We start from the raw sequence: 16009 nt of genomic DNA, 5'->3' as shown, positions 1-16009 counted from the left end.
ATTTCATATCTCTCTTATATGTTGCAAAGCAAATATGAAACATTGAGATTTGAGAGTTGAGTGTTTGTCTGTTTGTTAGGTCTTAATTAATTCTTATGAACAATGAGCATGCCAAAGAAGGCGGAAATACGGCTAAGAACACCAATCATGATAAGAATGAATATACAAAGACCCCAATCATGTACATTGTATCCGAATTTTAAAAGTGCCCCACAACGCGTTATCAGCCACACCCCAGAATACCTGTTTCAAACCAAAGCTCAATTTTCAAACCAAAACGCCTTATTTTATTCAACATAATAATATTTTAAAGGGTAAATTACTGAAATCGTTCCTAATGTTTGATCAAAATTTCAAGTTTGGTCCCTAAATTTTCTTTTGCACTCGGATCGTTCATATGGTTTGATTTTGTTGCGTTTTTCGTCCCTTACATACATAAAATTAAGGACCAAACGTGCAATTTTGACCAAACCATAGTGACGAAAAACGCAACGAAATCAAACCACATGGATAACCTTTTACAAAAAAAAAAAAAAAAAAAAGAAAGAAAGAAAGAACGCAAAAAAATAGTAAAATCATAGGTTTCGTATGAAGCCTATAGTTTTATTTCTTTTTTTTTTCATTTTTTTAAACTTGTTGAAAGCTCGTTAAGCCATCATATATATGTTATGATTTCATGATTTTTTTTCAAAAAAAAATAATAAATAAATAAATAACAGAACCTTAGGTTTTTTGGTGGCTAAGAGGAAGCCTTAGGTTTCCAAAAAACTACAGTTTTACAAGTTCAAAATGAATTTTTTTATACTTATCACGAAAGAGTTGACTATTTTATGAAACATTAGCCCACTCTAATTACCTATGGTTTTGTGGATTATTTTGGAATAATTCCTAACTTTTTGCTAAAAATGATTAATTACTTCATTAATTAGGCTAAATTAGTAAATGTTTACAACTTTGTACTTTACAAAATCTATTCATTTATAAGACATAACATTCATTATCTTTTTGCTAGTTTGATCTCTTTAAACGACGGTAACTTCAACATCAGGGCTACAGTTGTTGATGGGCAAAGGCAATAGATGAACTCCAAACTTCTCCACCTTCACATCTTCTCTGTGCGCTTCCAACTCAAATGAAACTTCAATTATGTCTCCGCTTTTAATCATCGGTCCTAGAACCATGCACGACTCTACTGACTGCCTTCCAGTAATTTCACAATCCCATTTAACGCCACTTGTTTTGCTGTCAACCCTAACACCAATATGAAAGAACTTATCACCATCGTCTCCAAAAAAGTAATCAACCCAAATCATCAAATGCAAGGAACCATCTTCAACACTAGAAGGTGTATCTGTATCAGTATCAATCAACATTGATGATTTCCCCACTCCCTGAAACTCAAACCAATCTGGAATCCCCCTCCTTGAAACATAAAACTTACTATCACATAGACCTCGACCATATCCCTGAAGAAAGAAGTTGTCCATTACCATTGATAAACTACTACATCCGTCCAGGTAAATTTCTTGTAAAGATGAAAGATTCTCCAACCCCATAATTTCAACCAACTTGCTACAATACTTCAAATCTACAACCCTTAAAACTTCAAGACCTGATACATCTGGGAGCTTTAACAATGATTTACAACCACCAGCATATAACACCTGCAGATTGTAGAGTTGACTAAGTCCAGAAGGCAAGCTAGAAAAATTGTTGTTTGACAAGTCTAACACCATTAGCCCTGACAAATTCCACATATCATTTGGGAAATCGTTATCTGATAGATTACAATCTCTTAGTGCTAAAACTCGAATCAATGATAACCCTAGATTCCTGCCTGGAAGGCTTTCAAGAGTCTTGCAGTTGTTTAGCAACAAAGTATGTAGATAAGGTATTTGTTGAATAGAATCAGGTAATCTTTTTATGCTAGTTCCACTAACACCAATATCTTCTAAGCGTTCCAAATCTCCAAGTTCATCTGGTAATTCTTGTATATTTGAGCAATCAGTGAGACGTAGAATGTTGAGTGTCTTCATTTTGCATATACTGTTTGGAAGACTTTTGAGGGTAGAACAATCGGTTATAGACAGACTTATAAGCTCACACATGCCGATTGAATCAGGTAATTGTTGAATCCTAGTTCCACTAGCATTAATCTCTCTCAACCCTTTCCAATCACCTAATTGCTCTGGTAAACTTTCAAGACTTGAGCAGCCTTTAAGATGTAGAATAGCAATTGATCTCAAATTGCAAATGCTACTTGGAAGATTCTTGAGGTTTCTACACCCGTTCAAGTTCAAAGACTCGAGCTGAGTCAAATCCCCGATTGAGTGAGGTAACCGTTTGATCCCAACATGACTAGCATCAAGAGTCTTTAAGCTTTTTAGATTCCCAAATTCATGGGGAAGTCCTCTAAGTTTTACACACTTACCAAGTTTTAATTCTTCGAGTGACTTTATATTGCATATGCTGTTTGGAAGAACTTTGAGATTCTTGCACTCTTCCAGATCTAAGCTGACTAGCTTCTCCAAATTCCCGATTGAAGTATGAATACTGGATAATTTTTCACACCCTCCAAGTCTTAGTTCGGATAGATTTGGTACTCCATTGAAGTTAAGAGTTGTCTTGAGGGACTTTGATTCACGAAGATCAAGCATAGTTAAGTTACCAAGAAACTGTTGATCGAAATAAAAATAAAAAGAGAAGAAATTTTAGATGATGATGAAGAATAATGATGTGACACATAAAATTTGATTAAAGAAATAGACCTTTGTGTGGCGCCACAATACATGAAGATTACTTTTCTGCATATCGAGTGAAATAAGTTTTTCAGGATGGAAATCCATTGGTAAAGACTCCAATGGGAACCGATGCCAACAAAGCCATCTTAACTCTTTAAAAAGACCTCTAAAGCTTCCAACAAGATCTATGTTATTGATTTGAAGCAATCTTAAATTTGGCATTTTGGAAAAAGGTCTTGTACTAAAACGAGATTGTGTCGATAGGTCCAATATCATACCTTCAATCGCTTCGGTCACCTAATAAGAACATATAAAATAAATGCATTAAAAAACTTGCTACAAATAAAGATTTTAAGCTTGAAAATTCTCCTAGAAAATAATGATCATACCTCATTTTTTATCAACACGTTACATACATCATCTTGCAACCACAATCGGGTACGTTTTCCGGGCTCTTGAGGAAACTTCTCCCACACAACTTTTCTTCCCATATCTTGAACCAGATCATGCATTTTAACCCTATCATCCATGTCGACTTTCAGTAAACATCTGTCTACAAGGGTACTAATTCCAATTGCTCCAAAGAATCCACACCCATCAAATATCTTGATTGCAAATTCTTTTTCGGCTCCATTGAAAAAACATGCAATATCAAGAAATATATCCTTTTCCGTGTCATCCAGAGTGTCAAAACTTATCCTTAATCTTTCCAAAACATCGTCTGGAGCAAATTGCTTAAGTTCCTCAAGCATATTTTTCCATTCTTCCATGGTCTTGTTATATAAAGAAGATCCTAAGACCTCAAGAGCTAATGGAAGTCGTCCAGCATACTTTACAATGTCTTCCAGAATGTTCTTGAACGATTCTAATGGAATAGGGCTTTTAAAAGCATGCCAGTTAAACAACATCAAAGACTCTTCATTGTTCAATTCATTAATCTCGTATTTGTAATCAACTTTAGCCTGATCTAGAAGATGTTCATCTCTAGTTGTCATAATGATTAAACTTCCCTTACCAAACCACAAAGATTCTCCAATTAAAGAATCTATTTGGGTCAAGTGGTCTACATCATCAAGAACAACAAGAACTCTCCTACAACCTAATCTTTCTTTTATTAAATCAATCCCCTGGTCAACGCTTGTGACCCTATGATTCTTTCCTTTTAAAGCAGAAAGAAGTCGCTCTTGTAAACGAACTAGACCATCAAACTGTTTTGATTCTTGTCTAACATTTTCAAGAAAACAAGTATGTTCATAGTGAAGAATGGCTTCATTATAGAATTCTTTTGCTATGGTTGTTTTACCAATGCCACCCATACCATAGATCCCAACTACACCCACATCTTCTTGTCCGAATATAGCCACTAGGTTTTTTAGATACAAGAGACGTGAATGCAAACCAACTGGATGCTTTACAACAAACTTGTTACGTTTTAGTCTTTGCACAACCTTTATTACAATATCTTTAATGAATTCTTCGGCATACCTGCATATATATATATATATATATATATATATATATATATATATATATATATATATATATATATATATATATATATATATATATATATATATATATAAACGATTTTATATTCTAGTAAAATCCTCTTGTGTAAAAAACGAAGAATGCATAGTGAATATGAGAGTGTTACCATCCATTGATGTCATCTTGTATATCCCATCCAGCTAGATTTCCAGCCTCGGTTAATGCGACTCGCCATTGTTTAATCTTTTCAGGATCAAAACAATCTTCATGTTCATGGTTTATAAAAGCAGCTTCAAAGCTCCCACTTTGTTTGCGTACATCACTAGGATCAACATGATGGAACACCGGAAGAACCAACTGTCCGATGCTTTTCTTGCAATCCATGATCTTCACTAACTTATCAAGACAAGACCTTGAAGAAGCATATTCTTTTGAAAAAATAACAATTGAAATGTTTGACCCCTCAATTGCCTCAAGATCGTTGACACTTGGTGGCAGTTGATCAAAGCCATCAGCTCTAAAAGTGTGTATATCGTCTCCAGCTAAAGTTGTGTATAGATGATCTGTAAATGTTTTTCCATGTCTATCTGGATCTTCATGTATGGAGTTGAGATACACGTCATACTTCCATTGAGGAGTTTGCCATGAAGATTTGGTGAATGTGAGGGTATACCGCTCATCGAAACTGCTTTCGGAATCCATGGAAATAAAAAGGAAATGTCAAGATCAAGATCAAGTTAAAAAAAGAACATTTATAAGCTCAGATTATTAGGCTAAGAAGATGAATATATTTAGGCAAAGAGCTTTGTAATCTACAACAGATTGAAGGTTTAGTGAAAGAGACAAGAACCCTTTGGAAATTACATTCGTGGGGTACGTGGCGGCTTAAATTTATGGTGAAACTCTTTTAAGCATTAGATTATAAGTGAGTCACCATCACTTCCATTAGTTTTTTAACATTAAACATTTGTTAAGCTAAAACTATATAAATCAGGGACGACATAATTCCATTTTTAGTGAAACGTAACATATACTGTTACTAAATTTTGGAATGAGAAATAAAGTAGGTTGAAAACTAGGGCAGGGTTTTATGATAGGTTCAAATTGAGGGTTTATGTATGGGATATACATAAGTGGACAGGGTTTTATTCCTGTAACGTAGCCAATTCTTCTTACCTAAAGTAAATAGATACAACATATATGTACTTTTTGAGGTTAATGCTATTAAATAATAATGTAATCCCAAATTTGATGCTCATTTACTAAAGATGATTTCAAAAACGTTTACATGCCATTGGTGTGTCATCGTCAAACAAATAAACAACATTTTACAATTGATATAAGAATTAAAATAATATATGAAGTTTGAGGTGTTACAAACAATGAATAATAAGCTTTGGAAGAAATAATCATTTAGTTTTTAGTTTTCAGTTTTCACACAAACAAATGAAAATGAATGAAACTCAAAAAATGAACTTTTCTACTCGTGGTATACTACAAGTATAACCTAATATAACTAACTAACTAACTATATCTCACTAATACAACATTCATTTGATACCTCTCTTATATGCTGCAAAGCAAACATGAAACATTGAGATTTGGGAGTTGAGTGTTTGTCTGTCTGTCAGATCTTAATTAATTCTTATGAACAATGAGCATGCCAAAGAAGGCGGAAATACGGCTAAGAACACCAATCATGATAAGAACGAATATACAAAGACCCCAATCATGTACATTGTATCCGAATCTTAAAAGTGCCCCACAACGCGTAATCAGCCACACCCCAGAATACCTGTTGGTTTCATGAAAGCTCAATTTTCAAACCAACGCCTTATTCTCTTCAATACAAATATAATATTTCAAAGCATCATTACCTGTTTGCATTCGCAATTACAAATGCTTCAAGGGCCCACTTAGGGTAGCACAGCTTTGACACATTCTTCAAGAAGTCACTATTTTCCGTCTGTGTCGACACAAGAGTCAAAACTACAGGAAGCAGCACCGCAAACTGCATATAACCCATAAAGACTTTTTTAAACTTTGTAAATTAAACGCTTATTTAATGAAAAATGGTTGGTAAGTAATTAATTAATAGGGTGGGGTTATGTTATTTTGATTTGTTACCCACCAGCTGTGATGGACCGGGATCAAGAAATATGGCCAACATGTAGGCAATGCCAGTGACACAGTACACAAGGCACAACAAAACCGTGTAGTTTTCTGCAAAAGAAGATCTCGGGTAGCTGAAGAAATAGAACATGGACAAATAAACCGCAGGTTTTATCACTGTACTGAAATGGTCAATTGTATCTTTAGCTAGAAAATGAGCCAGACTGCTAATCCCAGATGCACGCTCTCTCCAATATTGTAACTTATCCAATGAAAACGTTCTCAACGCCGCAACTTTACATAACAAAGCTGCAAAACCCCACACGCCACCATTTGTCAGTATCAGTATCAGTAACAGTAACAACAGTGACCAGTGATACTTACATACTGCAATAATGGAGTAAGTGTATCCAGGAGCCCCGAAAGTCTCTTCTTTTGATTTAATAATCGAACCCAAGCATGCTCCAGCAAGTAATAAGATTAAATAGTCTATTAATTGTAGCTTAGATTCCCGTAACCGCTGCTTAGCAACCCTTAAAAGTAAAAAACATTCATTCAAAATTATGTAAAAAAAAAAAAAAACTAATAAAGAAGAAGGATCAGATACCTTCCGAGAAAGTATCGATACTGCATGAAAATTCCAGGAGTAATGCGGTTTGACAAATCCTTAGTTGGCAAGAAATTATGGCGTAAAACGTCTCTTCTAACCTCCACATTTGTCTTTACATCCTGCCAAATCTCACCAGCAAAGGAATGTTCCTCTGTGGCACTTCCAGCATCATTATTACTATTAACTGAAGCTTCACCTTCTGGAAACATAGCAGAGTTTCTACGCATGTCAGGGGGTACAGGGTAACCCTTGTGAAGCATCCATCTAACTGGAAGCTGTTCATGGGTTACTACACCTGAACCCGTGCTTGGTTTCACCATTCCTTCTAGAACATCTATGAAATAATCTGGAGGATTAACACGATCTGGAACCTTGATCCCCATCCCTGAAAAGTATTCTTCAACTTTCCTTACTGGTCCATGGTAAACAGTGAGTCCGCCTTTTGCTAAAAGTATTAAGTCGTCAAACGTCTGGAACAAAGAGTAGCTGCAACAAAAGTACAAAACCAAACCATTTATTATTTTAATTCAAACTTTCAAAATTTAATTCACTACTATTTATTACTTTACCTTGGTTGGTGAACAACCATGCTAACATTCACCCCTTCAATAGTCTCCCTTCTGAGAGCTCTAAGAAGCAACTGAGAAGATGAACTATCTAAACCAGAAGTGGGTTCATCTAAAATCAAAACAGAAGGTTCCATTACCATTTCCAAACCAACATTTACTCTTTTCCTCTGTCCTCCAGAAATCCCACGCTTCTCTACAGTTCCAACCAAAGAGCTTCTCACTGCTTGCAAACCTAACGACTCTATAACTCTCTCAACAACCAAAACCCTATCTTGCTTCAGCATCTTTGCTGGCAACCTACAAACAAAAATAACAACATCAACATATATATATACGTACTTTTACTCTTTTACTCTTTTAGTTTCATACCTGCATTTTGCACTGAACCAGAGATTCTCCTCCACAGTCAGATTCCCATGGACAATGTCATCTTGTGGGACAAATCCAATGATTTTTTTATATGAATGGATTGAATCCGGTTTCCCATTTACAGAAATGGAACCGGTTATACTGCATCCATGTGCTTTTCCAGCTATTGCATTAAGAAAAGTTGTCTTCCCTGCCCCAGATGGGCCCATCACAGCTGTGATTCTTCCAGGCATGATTTTACCAGTCACACATCTCAACAGATGCTTCCCTTTCCCTTTTAAAGTTAGAGTAAGATCTTTGAAAGCAATCTCAATTTTAGGTCTTTTTCTCACCTCAGTGTTAACAGCCATTGAGATTACTCCAGAAAAAGTCAGGTTTTGATTCTCTTGCATGGCTTTCTCTTTCTCAATCTGACCATATGCATAGTTAAAGATTTGGCTATGGGTATGAATTTGTTTCTCCTTTTCTTTTTCTTTTTGCATTTTCTTTTTACCATTTGTAGCTTTACTCTCTGTGCTCCGGCTCAAACCTCCTTCATAACTGTAAAGATCCTTATCGACTACTTGTCTATCAAATGTTTGACTGCTTAGCTCCAATCTGTTCTCATTGGAAGAGGAATGGGACACATTTGAAGTGGTTTGATCATCATCGATTTCATCTCCACCATGATGTAATATGGAGAGTTCCTCGGTTTGTGGAGCAGCCTTTTTACGAGAAAATGTACGAGAGATTTGAGCTGCATGCTTCTTAGCAGCTTCTCTAGCCATTTTCCATCTTTCATGTGCCTTCACTTTCTCTTTTGCACGCCTTGAAGCTGCTTCTCTGGTTTTAGCATGCCTTCTCTCTCGGGTGCTAAGTATTTGGTCAGAGCAGTTGTAGATGATGAGCAGAATAGTAAATATTGCAGCCTAGTAGTAGATACATAAACAATAAATAAAACTTTACATGTTTATTTTTTACCATTTCATAAAATATAACTGTAATAAGCTTACTATAAGCATTGCCCCATATGCATGAATATTTTGGTGGGAACTGTTGCGATCACATGAAGTCAACTTGAAGCATGCTGAAAATAAAGACACTAAAGGTCAAATGCTCTTCCCCATTAAGTTCTAACTTTATACACATTTACTCATGATCTCAATATATATATAAACATCATTTATCCTAGTACAGCATCACCAAAGGGGAATAAAGAAAAAGAAAAAGGAGGGATTACGTTTTTCAGAGGTAGAGCCTGTTGAACAGTAATGCCTGAAATTGCAAGTGACATGGATATGAGCATTTGGCAAGAAAATGTTTTGGTTTTAGGGACATAAATGAATGAATACCCGCTGCTGCAAGGTATTTCTTGTGTAGTTGATGGACAATATGAGCCTGATGAACAGAACATCTCACTACTGCTGCGAATATCTGCCCATATATTTGCTCCACCACAAGTATGATTTGGCTGTCCAGGTGGCAGTTGGTAAGAATATCTGCATGTAAAAAGTAATAAAGTTTCTCTCAACCAAATGCCAACCAGTGCAACAAACATGAAGGAGCTTTTTTACACAAGGGACTCAAACTTACGGTGTACATATGCCACTAGCTCTATCAAGGGTTGCAGTTGGGCAATGTGAACCCAATGGGCAAGCTGTAATAAAAATAAAACAAGATTCATGAATTAGTAAAGATAGTGTCTTTGAATATTCAAGGGTTAGTGTTCCAAATAGCAATGATACTTACGAATCATGCAAGTAAGACCATTGGGGCAGAAGAAACCCTCACAACAAGGCTGACAGTTGAGAGTTCTAGCAGGAATATTCTGAGAATCTTCCATGTCAACATCATCGGTGGATGACGTGGCACATGCCCATCCTGGCTCGCAGCCAGAAATCATGGAGGTTAGATTACAGTTCCTGTTAGGCTTCATATAACTGCTACCTGAAAAGAACCCTCCAAAGTAGAACTTTAACTCTGCTGCTGTGCATATGCGCTGTGTAACATCTCCTGTTGAATGATCGGAATCCCAAATAGAATGCAGTCGTTAGAAACTAGAATCAGAGAAGCGAAATTAGGGCAAGTGATTTGTAAGAGACTAGAATCATACCGTTGGTTCTTAGAATGCAAGCAGTCAAGAAGTCCAAATTAGAAGAATAGTTGAAAGCTCGATTCCACTCAACCTCTCTGTTAACAACATAAAAAGTAGACAATCGAATCAAATTCACCCAATGAAAATGTTGATTTGACTTTTCATTCAAATAGAGCTCTACTTTAACTTTCTAAATTCAATTGCAGATCGACTGTCAAGTTTGTTGCAAATCGAAAATCAAAATGATTTTGTATAGTTGAAAATTTTCCGTGTTCGATATCTAGAAAACTACATCGTCGCTACAGTTTTTGTTTCCCTTTTCCCAAAAACTGAACAAAGAGTTTAGTCAACTATCCGTTTTACCAAATAATTCAAATCTCTTACGCTTGCTCCAATTCAATTACATCTTTTAGCATTATGCTACAGATTCTATGCAAATGAACACAGCTTGCTTACCGATCCTTAACGCAGAAGGAGGATCGATTTCCAACATCGCTATTAAGAATTGTAGAGGTGGCGTTGGAGAGACTGCTATATACTGCCTGGGTAATGAACGGGAGGAACGCAGTGTCGTTGATCTGACCGGCGAATTCGTCGCCAACCACTTGACACTGTACGAATTCCGGGAAAAGCAGCAGAGCAACAATAGCTACGGCGGCGGCTAAAAGTTTCCATCCGGTCATTCTCCGGCAAGAAGCAGCAGCTGCGTGCTTGAACGTGCATAGGGGAACAAGATTTCAGGTCGAAATAGTTAGAAATAGAAAGAGTATTAATAATTTATCTGGGATTCGGACCACGTCCCAACTTGCCGGCTTTGACATGGATCTCTTTGGAGTTTTGACAAATCTGTGTAGTAGTATCGTGTGTATCCTTGAGTCCTTGACCTTCACCCACCAGTTTTCAGCATTTCAAGTTTTGAACATACAAATCGGAGTAAAATACGGTTTCGATCCCTTTGGTTTGGCCAAAATCTCATATTTCGTCCTAGTATTGATGACTTTTTGTCATGGATGGTCCATGTGGACGGTTTTGGTAACAGCGGTGATCCTTAGATCGGTTACCCTTAGTTAAGCTTTGTTACTAATAGTAGAAAAAGACTTTGTTGCCCTCAGAATAAACTTGCTCAGAATAAACTTGATAAAAGTTATAAATTACAAGGACCATAACTATAAATATAAACTCTGGTTCTTCTATCGTCCGCAAACGCTTCCTCATCTGCTTCTTTGCCTGGAATCACTACTCCTGACCCTCAACTTGTGGCTAGGTTTGCTAGCCCTTGCATTTCAGCAGTTGGAATCTTCATCGCCAACAATGGTTGAGGAAACCATTTCTTTGCCCGTTTTTGACAATTTGATTGTGTAACTCCTTGTTCGGTTTTAAAGCGGCTAAAACAACACAAGTTGGTAAGGTACTAGAGAGTGTGATTGGATTCGATTTCATTTTTTGGTTAATCAACCATCTAAACATCTCTGATGTATCAAAGTTCAACTCGTTAAGCAAATAACCAGAGATATTAAGATGATGCATATCATAATGTTGATATGACCATTTCGCCACCTCCAATTACTAAATTGGAATTTTCTAACCCTAGTAAGTGTTTTCAAAATGTCATTTAATGGTATCATTCAAATGGGTGTTTGAATTCATACAATGATTTCTTTCTTATAACATAATTAAACTTAATTGAGATTTTGGAATTTGAATTATGTAATCAGGGTTTTGTATGTGTAACTTTGTTTCTTCAAATTAGTGTAGATGATCATCTAAAAGATGTGAAAACAACAAATATTGGGCACAAGCAGTAGAGAATTCATCAAATCCCATAAAGAATGATAAATTCAAGAAATTGGTGCTCCTTTGTCTGTGAATGGTTTAGTGTAATTCTCGATCATATCATGGTGGTGGTGATTGGTGATAGTGATGATTAGTAGTGCTCGTGGTAGTTGGAAATGGCAATAATTATGGGGTTGTTGGTGATTGGAGATGGTAATGGTGGTGAGGTAATGGTGATTGGAGACGATAATGGTGGTGATTGGAGATATTTAATGGTGATGAGGCTAGCGGTGATTAAAAATGGTAATAGTGGTAAGGGCTCGCAAATATTTAGAGATGAGCATAGGCAGGTATCCGTTCTAATTATCTGGAACCGGAACCGACGATTATTGTGATATTAGAACCGGAACTGAAACCGGCGGAATCGGTTCCGGTACTGGGTAACCGGTTGTTTTAAGCCTTTTTAGTTTTTTTTTTTTTTTTTTTTTCATTTGAAAAATATGCATGTCTATTAAGAAGCTTTAAACAAAAATAAGAATGTTGATAATTTCTCTATAATTAATATTGGTATTCTCAAAATGTTTAGCAAAATACAAATAAAAAACGAATAGCAACTGGAAAATTTGTCATTTCCGTTTAATAAAATTAAATATATCTACTGGACATACTTGATATATATATATATATATATATATATATATATATATATATATATATATATATATATATATATGCACACACACACTCTTATTTATCAGTTCTGGCGGTTATCGAACGACTAGCGGTTCCAAAAAAAATGAGAACCAAAACCAGAACCACTTAAGACGGTTCCGGAACTAGCAGTTCCGATGCGATTCCAGTTTTAAAAGCGGATAACCAGTTCCGATGATCATCCCTACAAATATGTATCATAAAAAAACAGCCAACATTTTACCAATCTAACCAAAAATGTTGGTAACCAATATGTTTGGTAGTCAATATATTTGGATGTTAGTATTATACCAATTGAGTTTTAATATTAGCATTTAATGTATTAATAAAATTTAAAGTTTAAACTCATGATGGCATTTCGTATTTTCTTCCACTATTTTAACTTTTAAACTAATGGCACATTAATAAAATCTCTTAAAATCTCTTTGGATTGAATTACCAACAATTGCAAAACTCTTAATAATAAAAACCTTATTCAAATTTCATAATGGTGAAAATAAAACTCCCATATATGTTTGTATTTAGCATTACCAACATCTATCAATCGATTTTATTGGTAGTCAAATAACTTGGTATCAATTATAGTTGGTACGGTAGTGGAAGAAATTTTTTTATACTAACTATAATTGGTATGGTACATAGGTTAAAAAAATGATTTGTATCATACCAATTACACCCATAAATGGTGGTGATGGTGGGGTGGTGATTGAAGATTGTAATTATGGTAGCAATAGTGGGTTGGTAGTGGTAGTTGTTTGTGATGATGGCGGGAGCGATTTTACTATGGTGTCTGCAGTAGCACCAACAATGTCTGGTTTTTCCAGAAACAGTGCAAAAAAAATCGATTTTTTTCTACTATAATGATACTATTAAAATTTCACATGACACTTATTTTATGAAATCTTGCTTAGGTGCATAGATGATGGTGATAACAAGAAAGTGGTAATGATGGTGGTGGGTTGGGGTTATGGTTACGATCGTGGTATTGGACTATTGGTCGATATGGTGGTTGTAATTAGTACTAATAGTCATTAGTTCTAATTAGTTAATAATAAATTATAAGGGCAAATTAGTTATATTCTGAAAATTAAGAGCTAGGTTGTTAATGATAATATTCCTAGAGGCCAAATATGTTAACACAAAAAAACCAATACTAAAACCAAAAGTATGGTTTTGGCCAAACCACATGTACCAAATCTGTAATTTACTCTAAAAACCGATAAAGTTAGAACCTTAAGCTAAACATATTTTTTTCAAACGTTTGTAAAATATCGGTTTAGATATTTTTTTATATTATGAAAGTAAATTAATCATGAAAGTATCATAATTTGGTCATGTCACGCGTTTATTATAATTTATGCTCAAATTTTAATTTTTATTATTAATTTGGTTCAAATTTGTGTTATAGATTTGCATCATCTATTTTTATAATTTTATAGTGTTTTGTTTTTAAATTATTTTTAATAACATTTTTACATATTAGTTAATATAGATTTGTTTTATGAAATAATTCTTCATAAAATTGCTGTTTTTTTACAAAGTATTTTTATAACTTATTATTATTATTTTTATTTTTAAAATTTATGAAAAAAAAACTTTTACATGTTTTCACAATCTTAAATTCATAAAAGAAATTATAGAAATTTTTTTTAATATATTTATAAAAACAAGAAAATATTACAAAAACATACATAGTTCAGAATATGTAAAAGAGTAATGTTTACATGTTTTCTTTACAACCTTAAATGCACAAATATGATTATTTTAAAAAAAAAGTTAGAAAAAAAAATCATAAAGTGAAAACTAGTTAAATTATTATAACTGGTTTAGAGTTAAAATATAAGATTTTTAATCCAACAAGTAGAAAGAAGATTATGATTCTAAGTCAGGATAGTTGACCTAGTCAATGTTAGGTACATGCGGTAATACATGTGGAAAAAATATTATAAAATGTAAGATTATAATAAAGATGGCTTTGAATATAATGTATTACACACTTTAGCAATGATATGGGAGTCGCAATGCGAATGCATGTGGAAGCATATACATTGAACTACATATGATATATATATGGCTATGTGAATGTGAGGTATTGAAGCGATCCAGCAAGGCTATATAGAGTGTGGTTGGAGTATGATTGTTCATTTTCAGTACTAACTTTTCATTTGTATCGATGAGAGTAGGAGCAGGTTTTCAATATGACATCCAATACTTCCATAATATGTTTCTTTTAACATAAAAAACAATACACTTCATGGTAGAAAATAGTGACATCGAAAAAATATCTGAGAGGCCCAAGATCCTTCATTTGCATATTCATGTGCAAGTTTAACCATGATTTTAATATGAAAGTGATATGTTGATGCTTAATACGCACATGAGTTAAGGGGGTATATGCTTATGTATTGGTAATTACTCCATTAATAAAATAACAAAGAATAAATAAAAATTTGATTTATTTTGAAAAAAATAGTTTTAGAAGGAAAAAAGAAAAATGACAAAATATAGTCTTTTATTAAATAAACTCAATAGGGTTTCCCAAAATGACTTCAATGAAATAATCATAAATAGATGAAAATTAAGTTTATATATAAAAAAAATAAGTATAAAACAGAAAAAGTTATATAAAACATAAATTGTTTATTGAATAAACTCGATGGGATAATCTAAGATAAGAAAAGTTAAGAAACTATAAATTGAAAGGGGTAATTACTAATCTAGCCAAATTAAGGAAGTGATTATCAATTTTTAGCCAAAAATTAGTAAATCTCCAAATATAGCCCACGAAACCGTAGGTTTCTAAAATCGTCTACTGTTTCGCCATATTGTCTACTGTTTCGTGTTTTGTATAAAATCATTTGAAAGCTACAAAATCGTAGATTTTGGGAAACCTACAGTTTCCTCTCAGTTAAGCTACGGTATCCCAAACCGTAGCCTACGATTTTGGGGGGAAAATACGTTTTTTTTGTTTTTTTTTTTTTTTTTTTTTCGTCTACTGTTTTTGGAGTTTCGTCTACTGTTTTGTGAAAAAAAACCTACGATTTTATTTATTTTTTATTTTTTTTATACGAAACCGTAAGTGTATAGGTCGATACTGCACAAATCTGTGCATTGGGCACTTGTACACCTTAGTTTTCGTATGAAACCTACGGTTTTATATATTTTTTTCGATTTTTTTCAAAAAAAAAAAATTAACCACATATATAAAACCTACTACTAATCACAAACACGGTAAAATTTTGATGAAAAGTAGACAAATTTGGTTGTTCTCCGGGTGTTCAATTGAGAGAAAAAAGTAGTCAAACCAAAAAAAAACAATAGGAAAAATGATCTAATCTGATTTTTTTTTTCATTTTATACTTTAGGCTAATGGGTCACGAAAAAATAAACAGGCACGTGAAACTGTAGCTCATTAGCACAAAACAATAGTTTAGGGCAAAGAATAGTAGTCAACGACGTTGACCGTAGTCAACCAAAAGTTGACTACGGTTTTAAGGGTTATTTTTGGCTAAGTATTATTTTTTGTCTATTTTTTATAAGTAATTAACAAAAATGGCTAGAT

General features: G+C 34.1%; 2 protein-coding genes across 3 annotated transcripts; both read right to left on the bottom strand.

Annotated features, from left to right (window-relative positions):
* Window positions 1-67: 67 nt before the first annotated feature.
* On the bottom strand, window positions 68-10852 carry ABCG24 (P-loop containing nucleoside triphosphate hydrolases superfamily protein). 2 transcript variants are annotated; one of them, XM_078981685.1, is made up of 14 exons: window positions 10420-10852; window positions 9982-10058; window positions 9618-9881; window positions 9462-9525; window positions 9221-9367; window positions 9109-9143; window positions 8882-8955; window positions 7890-8797; window positions 7521-7817; window positions 6949-7437; window positions 6726-6874; window positions 6361-6650; window positions 6107-6240; window positions 68-243 (listed from the first exon to the last, which is right to left on the bottom strand). In XM_078981685.1, the coding sequence occupies exons 1-14, from the start codon at window positions 10644-10646 to the stop codon at window positions 87-89; spliced, it is 3312 nt and encodes a 1103-aa protein (XP_078837811.1). In that variant the 5' UTR covers window positions 10647-10852; the 3' UTR covers window positions 68-86. The 2 variants fall into 2 exon arrangements, with proteins under 2 accessions (XP_078837811.1, XP_078837810.1); XM_078981684.1 differs by lacking the exon at window positions 68-243 and adding an exon at window positions 5601-6024.
* LOC145032766 (TMV resistance protein N-like) lies at window positions 1022-5011 on the bottom strand. Its single transcript, XM_078981683.1, has 4 exons — window positions 4396-5011; window positions 3131-4226; window positions 2769-3038; window positions 1022-2675 (listed from the first exon to the last, which is right to left on the bottom strand). The coding sequence occupies exons 1-4, from the start codon at window positions 4929-4931 to the stop codon at window positions 1023-1025; spliced, it is 3555 nt and encodes a 1184-aa protein (XP_078837809.1). The 5' UTR covers window positions 4932-5011; the 3' UTR covers window position 1022.
* Window positions 10853-16009: the final 5157 nt, after the last annotated feature.

Source organism: Lactuca saligna, chromosome 2 (genome assembly GCF_052625555.1).
Source record: "Lactuca saligna cultivar CGN05327 chromosome 2, ASM5262555v1, whole genome shotgun sequence".
NCBI lineage: Eukaryota > Viridiplantae > Streptophyta > Magnoliopsida > Asterales > Asteraceae > Lactuca > Lactuca saligna.
Note: the sequence above shows the minus strand (reverse complement) of the source record. Positions and strands in the feature narration are given on the sequence as shown.

What these genes read in the sequence shown, in the direction of transcription:
- LOC145032766 (XM_078981683.1), bottom strand. Translation starts at nt 4,931, where the DNA reads ATGGATTCCGAAAGCAGTTTCGATGAGCGGTATACCCTCACATTCACC. An exon ending in CAAGATGACATCAATGGATG is followed by an intron (nt 4,227 to 4,395) that starts GTAACACTCTCA and finishes ATATATATGCAG; the next exon opens with GTATGCCGAAGAATTCATTA. An exon ending in ACGTGTTGATAAAAAATGAG is followed by an intron (nt 3,039 to 3,130) that starts GTATGATCATTA and finishes TGTTCTTATTAG; the next exon opens with GTGACCGAAGCGATTGAAGG.
- ABCG24 (XM_078981685.1), bottom strand. Translation starts at nt 10,646, where the DNA reads ATGACCGGATGGAAACTTTTAGCCGCCGCCGTAGCTATTGTTGCTCTG. An exon ending in TGGTCTTACTTGCATGATTC is followed by an intron (nt 9,526 to 9,617) that starts GTAAGTATCATT and finishes TTTTTATTACAG; the next exon opens with CTTGCCCATTGGGTTCACAT. An exon ending in GTAATTGCGAATGCAAACAG is followed by an intron (nt 244 to 6,106) that starts GTAATGATGCTT and finishes GGTTTGAAACAG; the next exon opens with GTATTCTGGGGTGTGGCTGA.